Source organism: Chenopodium album, chromosome 21 (assembly GCF_948465745.1).
Source record: "Chenopodium album chromosome 21, dcCheAlbu1.1, whole genome shotgun sequence".
Classification (NCBI taxonomy): domain Eukaryota; kingdom Viridiplantae; phylum Streptophyta; class Magnoliopsida; order Caryophyllales; family Amaranthaceae; genus Chenopodium; species Chenopodium album.
This window is the reverse complement of record NC_137854.1, coordinates 6,668,741-6,693,141: the sequence shown is the minus strand read 5'-3', so window position 1 is coordinate 6,693,141 and position 24,401 is coordinate 6,668,741. Positions and strand designations below refer to the sequence as shown.

Here is a 24,401-nt window from a genome sequence, read left to right as displayed (position 1 = left end):
CAGTCTTTAGACCAACTAGAGAAGAGGAATCAAAAGCGCTTAATGATAAGAACATATTAGTGGTGGGAAAATTCAAAGATTGGAGGGGTTGTAGCTTCTCAGCAGAGGAAGTACAAAGTTGGATCTACACGTCTTGGAGATTCAGAGGCCTAATTACCGTGGAGAAAGTGGATGGTCTCTTTATCTTAAAATTCACAAGGGAAGAGGATTGCAATGCCTTATTAAGGTATGGCCATGGGAACTATAAGGGAGCACTTATCATCTTCAAGAGGTGTTTTATTGGAGATGCCTTAAGGTCTATGAACTTTGATGCCGCTTACTTATGGGTGAGGGTGGAGGGACTTCCAGTCCATTACAGTACTGTGTCAATTGCTAGCAGAGTGTTAGCAAGAATAGGCCGTGTTTTGTGCTTTGATAAGGAATCTTTAACTCCTCCGGTAAGAGGTGTATTCAGAGCGAAGGTCTGGCTTAGTCTTAATAGACCGTTGATCCCAGGGTTCTACTTTGAATAAGAGCAGGGGAGCTTTGAATGGGTTGACCTCAGATATGAAGGAGTGTTTGTATTATGTAAAACTTGTGGAATCATCGGACATAAAGACAAATGTTGCAAGCTCTGTCCGCAAAGGAGAAGTAGAGAACTTCAGGCAGCTATGTATGCAGCATGTGATTCTCAGGGTGAAGTCAGAGTTGATCCTGTCTACCTCCCGCTGTACACCTCAAAAACTTTAGGCCTAAAAAGGGTGGAGAGGAACAGAACATCAAGGATTAATCTCGTAGAAGTGCAGGATTCGAGAGAGGTTTGGGGAGCAAGCGAATCAGAGAGTGATTGGTCACCAGAATCGTCAGAGGATTTGGATAAGGATTCTTCAGAGAGCACGGAAAGGGACGAGGAGGATTCGAATAATGTTAGTTCCAGCTCATCTAATTCGGAGGATAAGGATAGTGATAATGGAGAGGATGGTGATGATGATGAGAATGGAGGAGGGGGTAATAATGATTCGTATGGTGGTGAAAGCTCAAACAACCAGGGTAGAGGCGGAGATGGTGGTTCTGGTGCAGGAAATAATAATAGTGGTGTTCAGGGGGGAAACAAGAGGAAAAGGGATGATGGCGACGGCAACCGGAGAACACTGTATGAGAGGAGAGGACTCAGAATTTCATGCATAATTTGCCCAAGGAGGAGGGCAGGTGGTGGCGTGTGGATGCAACGGTGGTGCAATGATGAGTTGATTTTTCTGAAAAAATCAGACTGATGCAGGCAGTGATTAATGGAGTAAACCCGGTTCAGATGAGTCCACTCCAGTCGAATAACCCGTTTGATTCTTTTGGAATGGGCAGAAAGAGAGGAAACATCAACATTGATGGTGATTCAGAAGGAGTCGAAAATGCAGGGGAGCACAGAGTGAAAAGAAGGAGATTAATTTGCTGCAGCACATTTATGAGGCAAGCTTTTACTGTACATTCTACCTGGATGTCTATATACCCGAATTGTTTGGGGGATATGAGAATTGAACAACAGTTCAAGTCAGTGTTTGCTAGTTTTATAGGGGCGGATCCATCACTATCTTACCTTACACCAAAATGGACCCCTACTTCACTAGAGTTTAACTCCAGTTTTTTTGAGAATATCTACCTCCCAATATTTGTTCTGAACATTCTCCATTCAAGTACCCCATTTCAAACTATTTATATCGCTGATTTTCCATTTATGTTCACCTACTCGTTTATTTTTTATTAGCTTTTTCCCCTTTCTCTATTGTCCTTTTCAAACTTCTATTTTGGTACCACCCTCAAAAAAATATCATTACTCGTGTTTCACCTGTTCCATGTGAGTTAAGTATGGATAACTACCAATCGTTGGCTGATATCCTACTAGCTGATGACTCCTCTTCTGACTTTCATTCGGTGGCATCCTCTCCTTCAGTGTTAGAGGAGTTAAACCCAAATGTGGAAAACTGTTTACAAGATGTTGAACCTTTCTTGCCTTCAAGCCCAAACAACCAACCTTGGGGCCCCACTCCGGATTCACCACTGCTGAGTTTTGCACAAGCTTTATTGGATTTGGGCCTGTCGAGTGATAGTGGTAGCGACAACCAAGAGGCCGTAGTTCTTGCGAGTAGCCCGACTGAAGTCAAGGAAGGTTCTGGAGGTAAGCATGACTTTGGATCTTGTGATGAATTGGGTAAAATTGTTGAACCGTATATGAATTTTGGTGTTGGGCCTTCAAAGGCCCATGTTCTCTCACCTTCAAATGAGCCCAAGAGCCCAGAAAAAATCTCACCTAGTATAACCCTTTCTGCTGAAGAGTGCCCGAACCCACCAAATACCCCCAATTCTATTTCTAGCACTCCCTCAGCAGATTCCCCACCCATTCTTCCCCTTTCGGATCTGGTGGTGGCTCAAATGAGGAAGATCCGGGATCTAAATATGGATCCCGCTCATTCGGATCATGAAGAGGGTAGTAATATGGTGAATAAATGCCCAAGTGTGTTAGACAAGGGAAAGCAGATTATGGAGTATCCTACAAGCCCAATTCGCACCAAGCTCGCTTTCCGTGTTCGGTTCAGCCCAGAAATTGTGGAGATTAGCTCGGACTCTGAAAAGAAAATTAGCGAGATTGATTTGAACAAGAGCCCACTCATGGAGGAACCAGAAATCTCGAGCTTAGTCAAGAGCAAAGGAAAGAAAAGGAAGAAGAGCTCGGTGCTTGGAAAAGGGAAAGGGACTAAACTGGGACTGTCAGATGGAGATAGCTTGGAGTCGTCGGATGAAGCGGGAGATCTGAAGATCAAGACAAAGAGGAAAGTGAAGTCGAAGAAGAACTCTGTGAGCGAAGAGAAGAGTTGGAAGTTCCAGCTTCCACGAGGAAATAGATGCTTTTATGGCTGCGTAAGGGGCTCGGTGGCTGGCCCAAAAGAGCCACGAGCAGACAAATGAAGCTATGGAGCTGGAATTGCAGGGGCTTAAACAACAAGGAATCCTCTGCAATTCCTTTTATTAGTAGTGTTTGTAATAAACTTAGCGTTAATGTTATTTTCTTGTCTAAAACTAAGTGTAATGTCAGTAGCTTAGTCCCGATCTTTAGCAAACTAGGATTTAAGGAGCATTTTAGGGTTGATGCGTCGAGTGATGCATCGGGGGGTCTGTTTTTATGTTGGTCGTGTAGGCTTGTAGTCTTGTCATCATCTCCTAACGCTATTTGTTGTAAAGCGTGGGATGATTTTAACAATGTTATATATATTTCGTTTGTGTATGGTTCGCCCTATGTAGAACTCAGGTGGGGGTGTGGGATGCTCTTGAGTCTTTCATGAATGAGTTTAAAGGAAATCATCTCTTACTTGGTGATTTCAACCAAGTGGAATGGTGTTTGCAGAAGAAGGGGGGTGCAGTTCCAATAAGGGGAGCTTCAGTCTTTACGGATTGGAGAGTAAGAAATGGCTTATTGGACATACCACATAGAGGGGTGGAGTTTACTTGGACTAATAACAGATTAGGAGAGGAAAACATCATGGAGCGACTTGATAGAGCATATTGTAATGTGGCGTTCACGGATTGTTATCCGGGAGTTCTGGTATGGAATTTTCCTATCTTCATCTCGGATCATGGACCAATCATGATTGACTCAAACCCAGCAAAAATTGAGCGTATTAGGAGGCCGTACAAAATTGAAGCATGGGCATTGAATTTTGGGGAAGTTCAACAGATGATAGCAGACACTTGGAGATTAGAAGTAAGGGGATCCCGAATGTACTCGCTTCAACAGAAAATAAAAGCAATCCGGGCAGAGCTAAAAGGATGGTGTCTGAATTACAGAGATGAACATAGAGTCAATTGGGACAGGATCCAGGAATCACTGGCGAGCCTACAGTCTGCGGACATGTCAGAAGAGGAGGTGGAACAGGAGAAGATTTCGAGAAACAAGATGGAGGAAGAGGTGGAGATCAAGAATTCATTCTGGAGGCAGAGGGCGAAGGGGTAGTGGGATCAGCTTGGAGATAGATCTACAGCATTCTTCTACAGAGCGGTTAAAGGGAGAAGGTTAAAGAATGAGATCAGGGTATTACAATTAGGAGAGGACAATTGGTGTGCAGACCAAACGATGATCAAACAGGAATTTGTTAGTCACTTCAAGTCCATCTACTACAGTGAGGGAAGTCAAAGGACAGGGGAGAATGAAGGTCTGGAATCTCTGAGAGAGGAGTGGTTACAGCATCTGCCGCAGCTATCAGAGGCCCAGATTATTCACTTGCGCGGAGATTTCTCACGGGAGGAAGTAAAAGAGGCAGTGTTTGGCATGAGGCCGCTAAAAGCTCCAGGACCTGATGGGTGCCCCCCGATCGTATTCCAGAAGTGCTGGGAAGTTATGGGAGAAGATATCTTTCAAGAAGTGAATAGTTTTTTTTCAGGAGGCCATATCCTAAAAGAATGGAATAAGACCTACATCTGTCTCATCCCGAAGGAGGAAAACGCAGTTAAGGTGGATCTATTCAGGCCAATTGGACTGTGCAACACGGTATACAAGGTTATCTCAAAGTGCCTAATGAACAGGTTAAAGCCGGTTCTGCGGGAGATTGTTGGAGACTTCCAAAATGCTTCTGTTCCCGAACGGCTGATGACGGATAGTGCACTTGTAGGACATGAGCTCATACAGTACATCAAGGGGAAGAAGAGGAATGATGGAGTGTTCGCAGGGGTGATGAAGGTAGATCTTAATAAGGCGTATGATAGGGTAAAATGGGAATTCATCATCGACATTATTAGGACTATGAGATTCCCGGAGAATTGGATCCAATGGATCAAGGAATGCGTCACTACGGTCAGCTATGCAGTTTTGGTTAATGGGGCCCAATCGGAGTGGTTCTCTCCAGAGGCGGGGTTGAGACAGGGTGATCCGCTTTCACCCTACCTGTTTATTCTGTGCATGGAGGTTTTATCTAGAAGGCTAATCTGGTTGCAAGAGCAGGGAAGAATTACAGGACTCAGAGCAGCAAGGAGATGTCCGCTAATTTCACACCTATTTTTTGCCGATGATGCGTTACTGTTCTTTAAACCAGATTTAGAGACCTGCAAGGAGTTAAGGAATACTCTGGACGAGATTTGTGAGATCTCTGGGGAAGTGGTAAGCGCGAGAAAGTCTTTCGTGTTGTTCAGTCCTAATACGCCGTCAACTTTCGTGCGAATTCTCGGGAAGTCTTTAGGAACGACAAGTAAAACAACGTTCGGGTCGTACCTGGGATGTCCTATGGATGTGGATGGTAGGAGTCTTTCTCAGTTCGGGTACTTGGTTGATAAAATCTCGAACAAGATTCAATCGTAGAAATTTACAGCACTATCCCAGGCTGGGAGGCTCCTTTTGATAAACACAATCCTGATTTCATTGACAGCACATATTTTATCCCTGTACCTGTTACCGAAGAAAATTCTGGGGAAAATAAGTTCATTATGCCTCAAAAGGGAGGTGCCAAAGATAGAAAGCCAATCTACTGGAAGAAAAGGGAGGTTCTAGAGAGGCATAAGGCAGAGGGAGGCTTAGGACTGAGGAATGTGTTTGTTCTTAATCAGGCGTTGATGTTCAAGCAAGCATGGAGGATTCACAACTCCAAGACCTCGCTGATGAGTAGATTCATGATTGGTAAATATGGGAGATCGCCAGTTGAGTGGGTGAACATGGAGAAAAAACCCAGCAGGGCCTCGTGGGCGTTCAGAGGAATGCTGGCATCAGCAAGAAGTATGAAAAAAGGCTTCTGGTACAGGATTGGAACGGGCCAAAAGGTGAGGACAGATTTGGATAGATGAACTGCAGTAAGGAAGGTGAAATTTAAGGATGAAGCCAGTGAAGGGGAGAGAAAGAGATATGGGAGAGTGTCAGATCTGATGAATGATAATGGTTGGTGGAAAGCAGGGATAATCTGGAGGCTCTTTGATACAGAAGATGTGAAGCTTATCCTTTCCTTGCAGCCTAGGTCTGGAGTGGAGGATGAGATTGTGTGGGGAGGAACAGATAATGGGGAATACACGGTGAAATCAGGTTACAGATGGTTGAACAAACACAATCATGAGGGAGGGGTGGAGAGGTTCTGGAAAGAGTACTGGAAGCTGAAAGTCCCCCCCTCCTGGCTTTTACTTGGCTGGAAAATTGTGCAGGATGGTTGTAGTTGCAAAACAGGTCTGGCAAGACGGGGAATAAATATAAGTGTTGAGTGTGTTCTTTGCAACAAGGCGGCAGAATCTACTTCTCACCTATTCAGAGACTGTGAAATTACAAAGAGAGTGTGGAGTTGTGGTCCACTAGGGTTCAGGATAGGGGAAAATCTTCCACCGGTGGGTATCTGGTTCAAAAACCTGTTGTCTTATGCAATAAAGCTGAAGGGAGAGAATCCACTGCTAGCAAGGAGCATTTTAGCTACGATATGGTGTGTGTGGAAACACAGAAATGATATTATCTTCAGGAAAGGCCCTACCTCGCCTCTTAGAATTTTGCAAATGAATCAGGAGGCAATCAAGACAACTTCAAGGGAGGCAGGGGGAGCAAGAGAAGGGGATGGGAACCAAGCTTCACGTTGTTATGAGTCAAGGGAGATAAACTACTGGCAACGAGGAACGTGTATATTGGAAGAGGTAGTGGTTGTGACAGTAGATGGAGCTTGGAAGAAGGAGAATGGAAAGCTAGACTCAGCGGCAGTTGGATGGGTGCTTAAAAAAGGAGAAAGTGTATTACAAGAGGGAAACGAGAAGGTCGTGGGTATCTCAGCGTTGCAATGTGAGTTACTAGCAGTCAAATCAGATATCCTGAGCGCACGACAACAGTTCAGACAGATGGAAGTTAGAACGAACAGCAAGCTCTGTGTACAGCTCTTAAGAAATCCTAAGCTGGCACCAAAGGAGTTGCATAATTTGATCTCTGATATCCTTGTGGAGTGCTCTAGTTTAGATTTTTTTTGTATTTGCCATGTTCCTAGGAATGTGACCTCTAGAGCTCATGACCTAGCTACCCAAGCTAGGATCAGGAGATGGGGGTAATCCGTTTTTTCTTTGTTTCCCAGCTGCCAAAAAAATAAATAAATAAAGAGTATATCTATGGAGTACGTCTGAGTGTTCGATAGATATAAATCATACGGAGTATTATATTAGACATATTTTTTTGCAATTACAACCTATGAAGTAAAAAATATTGTGAGTACATAAATTCAGATGTAGTACGGAACTTTGAGGTTATAAGACTGAGCTCCATTTATTTGGGAGTAAGGAGGGTCCTTCTTACCATGTGAAATTACGGAGTACGTAGTAATTTACACTTAATTGATTCATATGAAATAAATGAGCTGATTGGTAAATTGATACATAAAACTTATCAAGCTTACTACTGTAATTACTATTGATAATACTACTGTAATTGGTAAAAATTACTATTGATATTTCAAATATTAACAAATTACACTTTCAATTTATCTTAATGCATTTCATTTCGGGAATATATGACAGTAATCCTTGTCACAGAGCATCCAACCTTCATATTCAACATTTCATTTACAAGCATCCAACCAAAATGCAACCTAAGAATTATTCCCTCTTCTTTCTCGAACATATATAGTCCTTGAGAAAGGTCATACACAGAGGTCTTAAACCTTTTAGCGCTAGAGCTCAGCAGTTAGCCGCCAAATTATAGCAATCTTTCTTGCTATGATTAAAACTAAACAGCATTTTTTTTTTCAAACCTAAACGTTTTCCCCTGTTGGGGAAAAGAAAAATTATTCACTTAAAATACAAAAGGCTAAATGTTACAACTTACAAGGACTGTTACATACAATTGCCCCAAATGTGAATTTGCAAAGGCTACAGCTGATGAAACAAAATTGCAATTTATATGCCTACACAAGACAGGGATCCTAATATATACATAGCTGCGCCCATCACAAGAGGCAGATAAATTAGTACCTTTTGTCTTGGGAACAAAACTGCGTAAACTTCTTACACCTGAAACAGGTTAAAAAACACACTTTTAACCAGTTGAAACATGGAAAAAAAAAAAAGATTATGTAATTGCCATTAACAGAACATTTTACTATGAGATTGATGTATGCAGTCAACTAGGCAAGTACTTAATTGTTCAACCTTGTGGATGGATACATCATCACATCATACACAAGAGCACAAAAGATTATCTACAAAGAAAAAGTCCTACTCTGCTAAAAGAAAGTCTATAATGACAAATCAGTTTGAGTATAACAGAATTCAGAGGTGCCAAAGGGTATTCATAAATCGTATGTTTATGTAAAGATGAAAGGCTGAAGAGTCGAAAAATGCAGAGTAAGTAGCTGCCTAAAGCTAAATAGGTTAAATGAAGTGTGAAGGGATCCACATCTATTGCAGAGAATATCCTGCTACTTCTCCAGAATCTTAACTCTATGGGCCAACAATTGCAGAAGATTTAGATATGAAATTTCTTTCTTGTTCTTCCAATATATATATATGGAGGCAGTTGAAATACAGCTAATCATGCAGCAAGTCAGTAACAATTGAAAACAGAGTTCTGGTGGAGGAAAGTGAAATAAGAAATTAGAGTAACAATGTAGTTTTCTTTAATCCTGCACAAGTTTCATAAGGCAAGACAATGTGATTTGAGTTCTTAGCTATTCTCAGCAAAGTTTTACTCATCATCAATTAAAAGCCAAACTTCAGAGTGTTCACAGTCCAAACAAGCAAAAATTTAAACACCACAGGCACTATATATTCTCACAGATCTAGTGGGCATGTTAAATCAGGAATCTGCCAGAGGAAAAGTAGACGGTGCAAGCTATACAATTACCTTTATGTTCCACTAGACTGAGTCCCAGCTCTAGGAGATGTTAAAACTGCATTAGCATTAGCTAACGACATAGGCGTCAGTGGAGGAGAAGCAATATCTTTTTCATGAAGTTGAGGAGACTCCAGAAGCTTTGTGACATTTGCCTTCGTTCTGTAGTGGCTAGAAGGTATGGAGAAACTTCGTGGAACAGTCAATGGGGGAGTTGGCAAGGGGGATGCTGTATTGGAGGCAGCGAAGATGCTTTTATTTTCTACTGAAAACTCCGAGTTCTTTGACCCTAAAGGACCTGAAAGACCACTTGAAGCAGAGGATGTTGTAGGTTTGTTAGATACAATACCTGGAGGCCTAGGAAGTTCATGTAGCTCACTTATCTTGGGTGGTGATACAGATGGAGGAGAATGACGCGAGGATGTTTTTGGAGATGAAGGCTGCGGCAGCATGGGTCCAGAGGCTCGCAAGGGGGGAAGCTTTGAAGCAGGAATGGGGCCACTAGCAGAAAAACCAGGTTTCCCTGACCGGGAATTACTGCTTAAAGGACCAGAGAAAGCTTGTCTTTTTAGTTTTTTATGATCAGATGTATCAACTGAGTCCCTCTGTTGAAATGAAAGTCCATCAGCCACAGAGGGGGGCAGAAGTGTAGAGGCTTGGTTTTCATGGCTGGTATCTCTCTCATCATTTAATGTGTGTGCTTTAAAGAAAGATAATGTCTGGTTATCCTCTTTTGAATCTCTCTTATTCATTTTGGTCTCCAATGGAGATGAATGCCAATAATTGGGAGTCGTGGTTGTTGGCCTTGTACGAGGAGCTGAACTTGTTCTTGAAGAATTGGAACTCTTTGCATCAGAAGGGGTAGGCAATACATAAGCATGAAACTTTTGTGTGCGGGATGGACGCATTTGCCTTGCTCTCTCAGCTGGATCAAACTTTTTCTCTGGAATAATAGGTGCAGAGTGGCTGTAGCTGCTTGCCCTAGGTTCACTTTCTAGCATTTGAGAGTCTCCATGGACTTTCTCTAAACTGAACTGCAGCCAGAGAGAATGGCCTCAAACTTCAGAATAAAATAAAAGCCATACTTTCATCAATCATGCATCAGAATTCAGAAGTTTGTAAATACAGAAGATAAAAATCTAAATCTGGAGATACCTCTATACTGTCCACGGTTGAGGCTTTAGGAAATAATTGGTCTTCTTGATCCAGCTGAAATGAGAGCCATTAAACATAAAAAAAATTAACAAGATACATACCTTCTTCAAAGTGCAGTGACACAAAGTTACTACTTTATAAACCCTTCTTTGTGAGTAAAATCATACTGCTCACATAAATGAAAATCAGGATTTAAACTATAAGTCTATAACAGCCACCAGAACGTAACAGGTATCGCTTTTTTTGGGCCGCGGGGGGGGGGGGGGGGGGGGTGTGTTGCACAAGAAATTTGATAGGAGAGAAAAAGGCAAAAGACAAAAGTGTCCTTGTCCTAACTCCTAAGGAATGACTTTAATTAATAATTAATTATATGCAATTGGAGTGGGGACACTTCACATGAGTTTTATTAAGGGTATTGGTAAATGTACAAGGCCAAAGTCTCCTAAAAAGAAAATGGTACAATGAATTCAGAGTATTAACTTCCTAAAAAAGGTAAATGATGCAATATATGTGTAACGGAGGAAGTATACAAGACTCATGACACTACGTCTTCAACACAGCATGAACCACCCCAGAAACATTTTAATCAAAGTTGTGAAAACACAGAACGCCCATTCGTTGGACCAGAATGACAGCTACCAACCATAACATAGAGTTGCCATCCAGCACAGAAGCACAACAAGGTCCGCAGCAAGTTAAAAAGTAGAATGACTTCCATCTTTACAAACACTACTACATGTGAGAAATCTAGCAGCGACTTCAATAGCAAAAGAACTAGTGCACATAATCATGTAACATGTAAATTTATCAAGACAGGCATTAAGACAAGGAGATATTACTCAAGGAAAAGCCAATTTACTGACTACTGAGTATACAAGGGTTAATTAGGAACTAGAAGTACGCAATTACACACAGTAGCACAGACACAATTCAATAATAGGCAATAAACCTTGGCATGAACTAACAGCTGAAAAATTAAGTTCCCTGCTGTAAGATACAATTATATCATTTCCTCGAATGCTCACCTCCATTGAGTTTCTAGATGTTGCAGCAGCTTCAGTTCCCATCTTATGTGGCCGATAGTCAAAACTTAATTCCCCATTATCATTCGAATCATAACTATTTTCTCCCTCATCCTCCCCATCTAAACCCTCATCCAGCCCACTAAGCTGGTAATCTATATGTTGCTTCTCCGTAATTAACTTTACAAGTGGGTCAGCTGCCTCAAGTGACTTGAGTCCCTTTCTGAAGAAATTCAACTGCAAATCAAACAAAGTAAATGTTTAGCGAGAATGAATTCAGCCATGGATGCAGTACCAGTTTCATAAAGTATGATTATCCAATTCATATGGAAAAACCTGAGATGTATGATGACGAGCTGCCTGTGTTAAGAGACTCCGAGATTGTCCTTGCTTTAGGGACTTTAACCGGAAAACGCACAGTGTTGCCTCATCTTCATATTCAGTGTGAGCTTGTTGCAATTGCTCTACAGTAAAACCTTCTCCTTTTCCACTTTTTGACCGTCCCTTTTCCTTATGTTGGGCTATCATGTATTCGTATACGCTCCTGTAGATAGTGTGCAATATTAAAATAATTATAATAATAATAATAATAATAATAATAAAAAAAAAAAGAAAAAGAAGAGCAAGACAAGTGCTACAGAACCAAGGACCGTACCTTTTCTCATCACACTGCTGTTTCATTTCCTATGTGAACAGAGGAAAAAAAAAATATCTAGTTAATTACTTTTGATACAATAACGTTCAAACTTCAGATACAGAAGAGTAATCAGTAATCTTTACCAATCTTGGCTAATTAGTAAACCAAAACAATAAAATTAACATGATATTTTTTGAGAAAAACAAGCTAATCAAACATCACAAGTCAATATTCTAAAAGGAAGCCTGCCAAAGTTCAAAATTTTCTGATAAAGCACATTTCATCAACAGTTAGAAAGAACAAGATTGACTGTGTTGATTGCTAGATAAGCATCATCACTTGACACTTACTGCATTCACTAATCCCTATTAAATCAATGACCCTTGTCCTAGGACACAAATGTTTTGTTCCTGTCACCAATGCCCTAACTGTCCATGCTATCACAAACCTCTTTGGATTTTCGAGTGTTGCAACAGGAAGTGGTTTGCAGTGTAAGGAACAATCAAGCGAAAACAAAGATCCGATGATGTGCTGCATAAGAGGTATTGATTATAAAATAGCCAAGTAGAGGATATGGTGACATAAGACTTGCAGCCTAATGGAGCTCCCAGAACACTTGTCTAAATCACTAGAAAACAGCTTCATTGAGGATCTGCTATGATTCTTATAGTTTCTTGTGAACACATGTACAACCAAGCACTTTGTTGAGGATCGGATTCTAATAATTCTTATAAAGTTATAATACCTTTTTTTTGCAGGTTAAGCACTTGTGAAGCTTGGTACATTAAATTTTAAACTAATATATTTCTTTGTTTTCCTACACACATGTGCAGCTCAGAATGCTATAAAAATATGGTTGATATGTCTTCTAATTCATGAATATAAATCAAGTACTGCCTTAACTATTTTCAGTCAACATGCAACCTCAGTTGGGAATAGGAAAACGTCAGTCCAATTGAATCTTTTGTCATCAGCCTAACAATGAAACTATGTAGTAATCATTAGCTTACATCAACAAATTGAATTATCTGCATATGCTTGAATATAAAACAGATCCGATCTTAGATTATGCACCAGGCACAAAAAAAGAACCAGATGTGCAAGCCCACAAAAGCATTTCACAGCCCCAAGGAAGCTTAGAAGAGGTCACAAACTTCCTTAAACAATATGGTCTATAGAAGTTAGGACTAGATTATTCATATTGTTGTAATATCTGATATATTAACACAAGACTAGCATGACCGTGGTAAGAAGCAGAACCTAAGTAGTAAGTAGCACAGTATGTCAGCGCTGTTGCTTATTCGACAATTATTTACAAATTTAAGAATACATAACCAGAAATTTAAAAAATATAAAATAAGAAAAGTCCATGCAACAGTGCACTTTGGAGGAAATACAAATCATTTCACACAAACAACATGCAAATCAGGTAACAGCAACAATAGATAGCTTATGTGAAGGTCATGATGGCAAACCTGCACGGTCTGAAGTTCATCAAGAAGAGAGTCTGATGGCTTTGTAATTGTTAAGAAAATATGGGCACGCTGCAAATATATAAGCAGAAGCATGAAAAACTTGTTTCAAACAAAATACTATACATAATCAAGTAGTGGCAACTACTACTCACATAATGGTCAACAAGTTTCTGAAGTTCGAATTGAACCTTTCCCAGCATCATGAAAACCCTTTCTGCAAGAAGCAAAAATATAACAAAAGAGCATTACTCACGAAATTTACAATACAGATCACCACAGTATAATTGTCGATATGATTCTTGTTCTAAAATGAGGTGGAATAACTCCAACAAAAATATCGCAGAAGTAACTCTAAAGATTCTCATGATTATGTCACAGACAAAGTTTTGTCCATATCTCCTTTGAAACGCTCAGAAGAGTACACACTACTACATACAGCTGTTATATATTTAAATGAGTAAGAATATGAAAATGAGAGGAAGTTTGATAAATGGCTGTAATAACAATACAATTAAGTCATCAACAAGGAAAAGTAGAATCCCAGGCCTTTGAGTAACTAAAAAATCTCATTAATTAGCTAGAGAAAAAGTATCTTTAAATCAAATTTTATTCCTCTCACTGGCATATATATTTACTGCCATTTTCTGTAGTGTCCTTATTCCTAGATCGGCCTATTCCTTAATTATAATTTATCAACAAATCAAAGATAAAGTCTCAAGTCTCAAACTCTCAACAGTCGAAAAGTACACAAATCACCAACTGGCAAAAGCATTTCCCATACAGACAAAAAATTTAGACTGTCGTTGATAGTAATAAGAAAACACAAAGCGGCAAGTATACACATAATACAAGCTACAATTTGCAATCGTAATATAGGATGTGTCACATACTGCTCTCATCATCCTTGTACAAATCTGCTTTCTCCTGTAGACAGCCACCCATTTCGCGTAGGGACTCAGAGAACTCTGCAGGGACAGTAGAAATTAGCAATTTTGAGATTGGAAGTACTTTTCAAGATGCAAAGAATTTAAATTAGCCAATAAACAGACTGCCTGTTTGCAATAAAAAAGAAGCAACGTTAATATCTCCTTTTAACAACAAACACCACCCAAAACCATTAATAATTACCCCAATGCTTCTATAATGGCTCCTCTGTTATCGTAGGACCTAACGTCCTAAACCTGTTTCAGCCTAGAAAAATTCTCAAACATCAACTATCGCAAGTACTTATATAGAATCTCCCATTAAAATAAGTACTCAAGATAAGCTAGTCAAGCAAAAAAAATGGAGTGTTCAAGTAATTTCTCACACAATATCCCTGCAACAACTTCTTAGAAAATACAGTAGCTCTCCCTAAAAGTGGAAAAATGCCAAGGGAAGAGGGGCATTAAACAGCCAACAAGCTACGCATCATTATTAGCTCTACCAAATTATCATAAATTAGAAGCTCCACATATTATAAAGATCAAAGGGGATGTCCAATATTCCAATAAATAAGACATACAAAGTATTAACGTAACTCATTAACATCATAATATTTTGGGAGTGCACAATGGAGGCAAGAAAAAAAAGGATGATTTCCATGCAAAAAACCATATTTCTTTTATGCTAGGGTGATCTTTATTTAAGTAATTCATCAATCAACATCAGTAACGTCTAAGTGGACATTATAGTTAGAGGCAAAGAACTTGAACAATTACATGTGATTTGTACTTAGATAAGGGGGAAAAAAAGCCAAATTGCCAAGAGAAGTTATTGAGAAGTGCCTAGAGGCAACAAGGTACCTATTTCCCACATACGCAGGTACTTTAGCATAATGTGTGTCCTTACCTTTACAGACTCCCTTAATTGGATGTTCTTATAAGCCGAGTAGAAAAGCATCCTAAGGTTAACATTAACTAGTTTTTTAAGGACATCAAAATATCAACTTCCCTAGAGCCGAAGACTCTAACAAAAGTAGAATTTACACTGCAAATTAATATATCTAACACTCAAAAGAGTAGCCACCAATACTAGCTAAGTTGACATAGAAAAAAAAAAAGGTTGTATCCCAATCTCTATTATAGAAGCCAACTGTTGATGAATATTGGTCTCCAAAATTTGAACTAATTGAAATGCCTATATCTCGCTACTCTCTTTAACATGAGTGGGTCTCATTAGGCAAGTAGTTGATCATCAACTTTAGTTCACACACATGTCCATACACTCTTTGAGTATTCACATAGTAGCAACAAATGACAAAACCTTCTAATTCTCAATTTCAATCGAAAAGGAAGAACTACACTAGTGAACTGGTAGATAATGGCCCAATTGAACAAAATAGGTAGCGAACTACAAGCGCAATTACAATCTCATACTAGCGAACTAGGTACTAACATCGATAAAAACCTATATGGACATGCATTTCGATTATCGAAACATAGAGCTATAATCATACCGTATGCCGAATTTGCAGTAGCAGCAGCAGCTGAAAGCAAACTATCATAACAATTCCTCATATCCTGCATCTCCTGCAATCAGAAACCACAAAACGAATATAAATCAATCAATTCACTCATGCATCCTCACAAACTCTAGTAAAAATTACAGTAATTAAGTTCACCAAACCCTAACTCCACTCATTACAATCACTCACAGTCAAAATTCACCCTACTCAAACAATTCAAAAGGTTAAATCAACAATCGAGTTGACAAATTGCAGAAATTAGAGAAAATGCAGCTCATAAAAATTCAATCCAAAATCAAATTAAATCATCAACAAATTCAATTAACAACATTGCAAAGCATTTTTCCAAATTAATTCAAAAAAAAAAAATCAAGAAATCATAAAATTAAATTAATAAAAAAAAATGACCTCAGAAGCAAGAGCAAGATGATCGAGTTTAGGAGGAGGAGGATGAAAGTCTTTCCTATCTTTTCCATCGTTTCTCTGGAATGCAAATCTCTTCAGCTTTCCTAACGACGACTTCATTTTTATTAATTCAAAAAAAACCTAGTGAAATTGTTGAGTAGAGCAAAGTGCAGAAATTAATTGCTTATTTAATTAATTACAGAGGAAGAAGAAGAAGGAGGAGAGAGAAAGTGAGGGTGGAATCACATGATCTATTGAAGGTATTAGCAGTAGAAAAGAAAGAGAAGAGAGGAGAGAGAAAAGAGAGTCAAAAAAGGGGTACGCAGTAAGTAATACTAGTAGAGCAGATCAGCATTCAGCAAGCCGGAGGAAAAGGAAAAGGAAGGAGATGATCATACTCTTTTTTTTGGGTCATTATTTTGGGCTTATACGTCCAATTCCTAATACTAAGTGTGTATACACCGACCCACTTCACTCTTTTTTCTAGTTTTGGGTATTATTTGTGAAATACGGTATGAAATATTCCAAAGTTGCACTAAAAGTTAACGGAGGTAGTATGCGTCACCTATTCACCTTACTAGTTATGCAATCCTCTCCCAACTTGTGATATGTTCCAACTTCGAACATAAATACTTATATGCGTTGTTTGGTAATTAGCTGGTACTTGATTGACGTAGCCGGTTGTATTAATTGATTTGACTAATTAGATTGACTATTTAGTTGTAAATAAATTGTGTAAAAGTGTTTAATAAATAGCTGTTAATTGTTAGCTGTTTAGTATATTTAATATCCAAAAAGCTAATTATTCAATAAGCTAATTTCAAAAGGCTTTTATAATGAGCTTTTTGAGTCCAAAAAGTTCTTTCGATAAGCTATATAACAAACACCCAAATTAGCTTTTTAGAATGGGTCAAACCTCTAATATGGCTTTTTGGTCTTCTTAATAAATACTCCATATACATTAACTTTGTATAATTATATAGTCAGATTTGTGCATCAGTACATGCGTCTTTCAAATTGTCACAAGTATTTAAAATGGACAAATATACTTTTTTTTTTAATATACAATTATACGTGTGTCAGTCAAACCTACATAATCAAACTCAAGAATATCAAAAGGAAACAATGAGAGTATATGACAATTGCATGAATATTTTCTACTGTACACTCTTACAGTCTTCGCCCTTCGGGTGTCTCGAGTTGAAACTTTTGACACCACCGTTTCATAGATTCTTCCCTACCAAAAAGATTTAAATTATTTTTGACCCAAACAATCGATGACCCATATTGGCCCAATTTCTAGTATCATAAATAAAACTCTTATAAGTATGGAGATGTTCATTTTGCTATAGTCTAATTTGGTTGATCTTTGTTCATAATACAAGTATTAAGTTAACTTAGAAAATTCTTAATTTTTGATAGTTTTCATGATATCATCAGATGTAATATATTTGACAGTTTTTCTTATAAATCATCATGTGGTTATTCTTCTAAAAAACAAAATAAAAAAAAGATGAGAGTTTGTAAATCGAGTGCATGATGCACTCGGGTATAATATAATAAACTATAATATACGCTAGTTTTGGGGATTGCATTATGTAGAGAAACCAACTCCCACTTTTTTTATGAAGGGTTGAGAAGGATCTTCACAATCATGTGTAGAGAACTAGAAGGGGCAAAAAAAATAAACATCCAATGAATCCAAATTGTGTATCTTATGTTTTCTATGATAAGAAAAAATTGTAATCTCCTAATCCTTTCGTTTGTTAACTGCTCCATCGGCATGCTTCTTCTCGTCGGTGTCGGAATCGGAGAAACTGCCGTTACTATTGTTAGTATTGTAACAGCCAACCGCTGCTTCGAACATGGTCTTCATACCTTTATGTTTTGGTAATATTCCTCGCAGCCTACACCATATGTTTGGTTTGTTGGGTGATTTATTCGTTGATTCTACCTGGAAAATTAACATGCAACTTAAGGTTAAAGATCATAATGTAAAGTAAAGTCTTCATGAAAATTAAACCCTACATTAAAATGTAAAGTCTTCATGAAAATCACATACAATCCACTTAAAATGTAAACTTATGTACTTTTAAGTTTGAATGTGTAGGACCCTTGGTTATGATGTTTTACCTGGTCTGTATCGGTGGATGTTGTTGGTTGTTCATTTTTAAGTTCTCCCATCCCAGAATTATCTTCTTTTGAGTTCGATCTTGATCTTTGTTTATCTGTAAAAGTTCAAAAGTATAAGCTTTCAATAATATAAATAATTATACTAAGAATTGTACTTTATGCTTCATAAGGTCATTGAATGATAATGAAGCATGCACATAATAATTAGGGCAAAAAAATCATCTTTCTAATCATTAATAATGTTGAATGATATCAGAAAATTCATAACAAAAACACGTGGAATATGATATACAAAAGATTATATGTGAAAGCGAGCTATCTTTGTGTATGTAGATTCTTGTCAAATTATAACTAAGCATTGAAAGTATAATGAATTTTTTTGATTGGTAAGGAGAAGAGCCTACCGGACCGGAATAGGTTTTCATGGTCCGGGTTAGCGGGCTAGACACCTTTGGAGTGAGAAGGAAAAGTAAATGAATCCCCATTCCAAAGTGGCTCTAGTGGGATTTGATCCTACAACTTTATGGTTGTGAAATGCAAACCTTACCACTAGACCAAGCTATGCTTGGTATTGAAAATACTACGTGTAATGAATTTAAGTATGATAATCAATCGATCATATGGAGTATATGTTATATTGAGTTTTGGAAATGTAAAATAAAATTACCATCAATTATATCGGATTGGGTTACATACACCTTGAAACTAGGTGAACGAGATATTTTCATAAACTCCTCCTCATGACTTTCTGACTCGTCTTCATCACCAAAACTATAACTAATTTGATTATCTTGCTCTTCTTTCTCAAATCCTACTTTATTCACCTCCTCGATTTTAAGGTGATCCTCGTTAGGCAAAGAACTCATTGATGAAGACGACAAACTAATAACTGTTGGTTCATTAGGGCCATGGCTAAGCAAACTTTGGCGGGAGAGGATCGAGTCGAAGCTCGTGTTACGACGCATAATCTTGATGGCCTCATCACCACCACCACCATCCGTCTTTCGACGATTCCAAAACTTGCAATAATGCCTCTTGTTGTTGGTTACACTTCTTGTAAACGACATCTTTGAGGTTGGAAACCCCATGCTAGCTAGCCCCAAGCCAAACAATTATAATGTGACCATTAATTAAGTTGGTTACATGCTCATTCATATAACCAACTCAAAAGTTCAAAGATTGATTACTCAAATTGAAAGGGACAGGTAAAATATTGTTAAAAGACTAAATTAAAGAGGTAAAATCACTAATTAAGATTAAGAATTATGATATTTCTTAATGGATAAAATTATATATGACTAGGTTGTTAATCTTATTTAAATATATTGACTTTTCTTTGCCAATATTAGGTGTATATATCTAGCCTCAGCTGGAATAATAATGTAAGTTACGTGCCACATAGATGTCATTCATCTAATTAAGAAATATTATTTTTTAGCACAAGATGTCATACAACTAATTAAGAAACTTCTGAGTTCGTTACACACCATCTAATTTTGGGTGTAGAGGAGATATAATTAGAAATTAAGATTACATGATTGCGGATATTTTTATTAGCTACTTGTTCGATCAGATGAAATCATGAAATGATATATAGTTTTGGCTGGATTAATTATATTATGTTCTTTTATAGATGAAAAATGGTTTTTTGTCAAAAAAAAAAAAAATAGATGAAAAATGTTTGCTATTCTAATATTTTGATTGAAGTAAAAAATTAAATTCACTCAATAAACACACAAGTAAATTCGTGCAAAATTGAAGTACCATGTGAAGCAATATGATAGTTGAGACAAAGTTTGCAAACAATAATTCATGTCATATGACACACGATGGCTTTCTAGGATTATCTAGGCAATATACACATCGACCCTTTACTTATCTGCAACACTTGGAAATGAAATTAAATTTATTTGCTATAAAACTATTCATTATGTATGAACGTTGATTTAAAGATTTAAATTCCCCTGATATGAGTGATACTTATACTTGTAGGCGTTGTAGCTTAACATTGTACAATACAATACATACAACTACTTGCAACATGTTAAATCGATATATCGGAGGACAACATTTAAGCTAAAAATCCAATTGCTCCATTAAGATGCCATACGCATATTCTGTTTTCATATTCTAAGATCTAGAATAAAACATAGATTTCTATCCCAATAGAGCCGAAAGTAGTTATAACTACCCCGTGAGAAAGATGTAGCAAGCAAGCAATAATCACAAAGCTGCAAGAAAAACGCGTTCGGATGTTCCGGTTACACACTTGCACAAAAGTGCAAGCCTTGTCCATTAAACTAGCTTATGCATTTTTTTTCTCAGCCTATTGCACAAACATGCCATAGGCTTGTTTCGATTCTTCTTGCTCGTCTATTTCGCTCCATCATGACTAGAACCATTAACCGAACCCAGGCCATCATGTGTCTCGAGCCCATTGTCATGTTAGGCTTGTTAGCTAACACTTACCGAGTCCACCTGACTGAATTTTAGGAGCATTATGTTGAATTCAAAGTAGACTTATATATTGACATTGTTGGCAGTGAGTAGGACGGTCGATCAAGTAATACTAACATTTAATGTAAATCAATAACAATAAGGACACAACGGTCTTGACATTGTTGCCAGGCTTGCCACTACAACTAATTTAAGCACTCCATTATTTCCATTTATCATAAGTTTCAATTATGTGATCACATAATTTTTATGCATTGCTTTGTATACTCGCGAGATTAAAAACTATCTAGTCATTAGGGCCTGTTCTCTTCAACTTATTTTCAGTTCAGTTCAGTTCAGCTCAACTCAGTAAATGAGAACCTTAGAGTACCGTAGATGAATGCCAAAAACTTGTAATTGCGAATGGTGTATTCAACATAAAACTCTCTTACGTGTTGATAATACAAATCACATACGCTTACATAATGATAAATCTCAATGGAGGTTAACGTTCTATACGGAGGACACTATGTACAAAGTTAAACAATGATTACAAATAATTTGGCTAACCTCCAAACTCAATTTTCTGATCTAGTGAGTGGTGATCGAATCCTAATTCAAAATGAAGAATTCCGCGAACACATAAAGATGCTTCAACATCATAAGATGCAATACAAGCTTCCCTAATATCAATCAATTAATCAATTTTTTACTGCTGTATCAACTCAGGAATAAGCTTAAGCAGAAACGAAAGCTCTGTCTGAGAAAATTGTGGTTTTGTATCTTCCTGAGGAGGAACTTCTTCCTCTGCCTTTACTGGCTTAATTAGAGTATTTACTGCTTCTGTTATGTCTTGAACGAAATCGACTATCACTCCGTCGATCCCCATCAAATGTTGCAGGTAGACTGATTCCGATACATTACTGTTAACACCAATCACAAGGACAAAGATTAGTCATGTTATTTCTAATAGTGCAACAGGCTCAAAAATTGAAACAGATATTTTTTAACAGACTGTAAGATGGACTGATGGTGCTTACTTTAGAGTTCCGTAAGTCAGTAAAGAGAGCTTAGAGTCCTTGATCTTGCTCACAGTTCCAGGGTTTCGGAACACCCCCTTAACCTCGGAAACAATGCCTTGTAAACTGCCTTCTAAACAAAGCTTAATGGCTTCCTCTAACGAGTTTCGTCTAACATCATAATAAGCCTCAGTGCCTCCATTAGTCAAGAAAAACACAGGGTATGTACCCTGTAGTTTCCTCACTAGAAGGGCCGCGTCTGGCTGGAATGTCGAAAATATTATAGGCCTGTCCTTAGCAGACTCATACACAACCTAATACAAGCAAGAATATTCGTTAAGACTTTGATAAAGTTATACTCCTTCCGTCTCTAAATACTAAACCACATTTGAATGGTGTCACGTGTATTTATTATTATATTTATACCTGTAAGACTGATTGAAGAGTATTGACAAGTTGATCTTCTTGGTAAACAATGTGATCATCGAATTTCAACTCGACATTAAAACCCAACTTAGGATCGACCTTGTCGAAGGCCTCTTGCAAAGTGCAAAGGGTGTCATCAGAGTTGACATCCCACTTAGTAATTTTGCCATCCTTGTTTTTCCTCAAGAGTGGTTTTGAGACCAATCCTGCATCCTTTTGTGGACCGTAGGCAAGAAACTCGTTTAGAGTTAAGTCTGTCACTCTCTTTTCATATACTATGCCCTGTTTTAAGTCACAACACAAATATGTAATGGTTAGTAAGCTAGTCCTAAAGTAAGCACTACTTTGTAGACTAAAAGCAAGAATTAAATTGAATGGATGAGCTTACATTTTCCTCTGTGTAGATGTGATCATCGTGGAAAATAATTGGGCATCCATCTTTTGTCACCTATAATAATTGCAATATATTGTCATTAGATTAAAATTAATGAGTTAAACCTTTTAAATATTACTGTAATAATTTATCATTAAGTTATTTTGAACTATTTTAAAATACGCTTAAACACGTATATACTAATCAGAATCTTCCTCGTTGTGTATTAAAACCCGTGATAAAATTCTAATGTTTGTACAGTGACAATAGTTGGTCAAAGATTTCCTTAAAATCTAAATTGTACGGAATACTTCTTTAACAAAAGAAAAATTCTTTGATTGATAAGAAGAAAAACCTTAATCAAAACTAAACTCTCTTGATTCTATCCCAAGTGTTTCATAATCTACATGACTAAGAAATCAAGACACTTGTGCTACAATTTTTTGAGTTAGAAAAAAAAATTACAAAAATTAGCAAATTGAGAATCGCAAAATTAGGGTACGTCACGTGATGACAGTTAATACCACGTGATCAACTACAGGTCTACAACTAAAAGTTCATGGTGTCCATAATTTGCCGGGAAACTAGCTGCAATTGTTTGACCCCAAAATATATTTTTTTTCAAAAAAGAAATAAATATAAAATTCCTAAACTACCCTCAGTATAACAACATTAACAATTCTGATTGACCAATAATATTCCAGACTGAACAAAATACCGTTGGAATATTCCTATTTCCAAACTCCTAACAACTACCTTTACGGCGTTTTTATTATCTATATGCGGCAAATCACCGCCGCATACCACTTTCCCGGCGACACAAAATTAAATTTAAAAAAAATTATATAAAAGTTAAAAAAATTCTATCAAAAAATTAATAAAGATTAGATCATAAAGAAAAAACAATTATACCTGAACGTCGAATTCGACATAATCAAGGTTGAAGGAAGCAGCAGTATTAAAAGAAAGGATCGAATTTTCTTTGATCAACTTCATCCTAGGATCGGAAGACTGTAATCTATTCATCCCACTCCCACGATGTCCAATCACCATAAATTTTCCCGCTTTCAACACGTTACTCTTATTACCAACATCCACCCCTGTACAACATTTCACGATCAATTATTAGTTTATTGTCCGGACAATGTCTCGAGTTATTGCATGTAATATTAAAAAAAAAAAAAAATTACATACCTCTCGGCGAGAACCGGGAGGAGAGGAGGGAGGCGGATTCCGGGACATGATCAAGATTAGGCACGTCGGAAACGTGAGCAGCCTTCAAAGCAGCCATTTTTGTAAATTTAAGAGAAGAAAAATAGGGTTTAGAAAGAGAATAATAATTAAAATAAAATGGGATTATGCCAGGAAAACGGGGGTTTATGTAAAAAGAAGAGATTGTATTGAATTTGCAACAATGCATAATTTTTGGGGGGTTTTATATGAAAAAGGAGAGAGAAAAAGCTTGATGAAAAAAAAAGTAAAAACTCGGGTTATGTTTAAGCATAAGCGGGAAGAACCTAAGAATATTCCTAACGAATCTTCTTTAAAAAGGGTATTATTTCTTCATTGTTCCGTTTGTCATATTCTTTTGGATATTCTATTTGGCTGAAAAAAAGGGGAAATTAATTTTACTAGTCATAAATTAAAATTAATATGGTAAGATTTGGATGATTATTTAAAATTGGATTTAATTAGTGTGTGAATAAATTGGAAAATGACAGGTGGAAATGTGCTGCCCAAGTTTGAATTGAGTGGTGGTTGAGGAAATATGGATCATGATTTTGTCATGTCCTACGAGGATAGATAATAAGATTATCTATACCTATACACCTTTGACGTACAATTTTCGTCCAATCTATGTTTTTTTCTTTCCTTACTTTATTTTATTCGCATATAATTTCATATTCTTTTGCTTCTAATATCAATGAAAGTCCCTCTCAAAAAAATCAACTACGAGTAGAGTTGAAATTTCCTACTCCCTTCATCTCTTGCAAAAATTGCACATAGGTATAATGACATATTCGTCTTATTTTTGGTTAAAATTAATACTCCGTAGCCGTACTTCCTCTATTTTGTTCTA

The 24,401-nt window shown here is 37.5% G+C and overlaps 4 protein-coding genes across 4 annotated transcripts; 2 read left to right on the top strand and 2 right to left on the bottom strand.

Moving 5' to 3' along the window:
* The first annotated feature begins 3,307 nt into the window (after nt 1-3,307).
* Nucleotides 3,308-3,979, top strand: LOC145600256 (uncharacterized). Its single transcript, XM_081656182.1, has one exon. The coding sequence runs from the start codon at nt 3,308-3,310 to the stop codon at nt 3,977-3,979; it is 672 nt and encodes a 223-aa protein (XP_081512308.1).
* A 1,895-nt stretch (nt 3,980-5,874) lies between these two features.
* On the top strand, nt 5,875-7,020 carry LOC145600255 (uncharacterized). The gene has a single exon (XM_081656181.1). It carries the CDS (start codon nt 5,875-5,877, stop codon nt 7,018-7,020), a length of 1,146 nt encoding a protein of 381 aa, XP_081512307.1.
* Nucleotides 7,021-7,469: 449 nt separating this feature from the next.
* Nucleotides 7,470-16,309, bottom strand: LOC145601168 (uncharacterized protein At2g33490-like). Its single transcript, XM_081657118.1, has 11 exons — nt 15,938-16,309; nt 15,521-15,593; nt 13,974-14,048; nt 13,236-13,297; nt 13,084-13,152; nt 11,627-11,655; nt 11,308-11,515; nt 10,975-11,208; nt 9,950-10,003; nt 8,807-9,828; nt 7,470-7,974 (listed from the first exon to the last, which is right to left on the bottom strand). Exons 1-10 carry the CDS (start codon nt 16,052-16,054, stop codon nt 8,809-8,811), a joined length of 1,941 nt encoding a protein of 646 aa, XP_081513244.1. The 5' UTR covers nt 16,055-16,309; the 3' UTR covers nt 7,470-7,974; nt 8,807-8,808.
* A 4,623-nt stretch (nt 16,310-20,932) lies between these two features.
* Nucleotides 20,933-23,914, bottom strand: LOC145601485 (glycerophosphodiester phosphodiesterase GDPD1, chloroplastic-like). The gene is made up of 6 exons (XM_081657506.1): nt 23,516-23,914; nt 23,234-23,421; nt 22,337-22,396; nt 21,949-22,230; nt 21,544-21,836; nt 20,933-21,426 (listed from the first exon to the last, which is right to left on the bottom strand). The coding sequence occupies exons 1-6, from the start codon at nt 23,739-23,741 to the stop codon at nt 21,213-21,215; spliced, it is 1,263 nt and encodes a 420-aa protein (XP_081513632.1). The 5' UTR covers nt 23,742-23,914; the 3' UTR covers nt 20,933-21,212.
* Nucleotides 23,915-24,401: the final 487 nt, after the last annotated feature.

Excerpts from the sequence above, each read along its gene's own strand:
- LOC145600256 (XM_081656182.1), top strand. The coding sequence starts at position 3,308 with ATGAATGAGTTTAAAGGAAATCATCTCTTACTTGGTGATTTCAACCAA.
- LOC145600255 (XM_081656181.1), top strand. The coding sequence starts at position 5,875 with ATGAATGATAATGGTTGGTGGAAAGCAGGGATAATCTGGAGGCTCTTT.
- LOC145601168 (XM_081657118.1), bottom strand. The coding sequence starts at position 16,054 with ATGAAGTCGTCGTTAGGAAAGCTGAAGAGATTTGCATTCCAGAGAAAC. Across the intron at positions 13,298-13,973 it reads GTACAAGGATGATGAGAGCA|AAAGGGTTTTCATGATGCTG; the intron begins GTATGTGACACA and ends TGCTTCTTGCAG. Across the intron at positions 11,656-13,083 it reads ATGAACTTCAGACCGTGCAG|GAAATGAAACAGCAGTGTGA; the intron begins GTTTGCCATCAT and ends CTGTTCACATAG.
- LOC145601485 (XM_081657506.1), bottom strand. The coding sequence starts at position 23,741 with ATGCATTGTTGCAAATTCAATACAATCTCTTCTTTTTACATAAACCCC. Across the intron at positions 22,231-22,336 it reads ACATCTACACAGAGGAAAAT|GGCATAGTATATGAAAAGAG; the intron begins GTAAGCTCATCC and ends GACTTAAAACAG. Across the intron at positions 21,837-21,948 it reads CTCTTCAATCAGTCTTACAG|GTTGTGTATGAGTCTGCTAA; the intron begins GTATAAATATAA and ends TGCTTGTATTAG.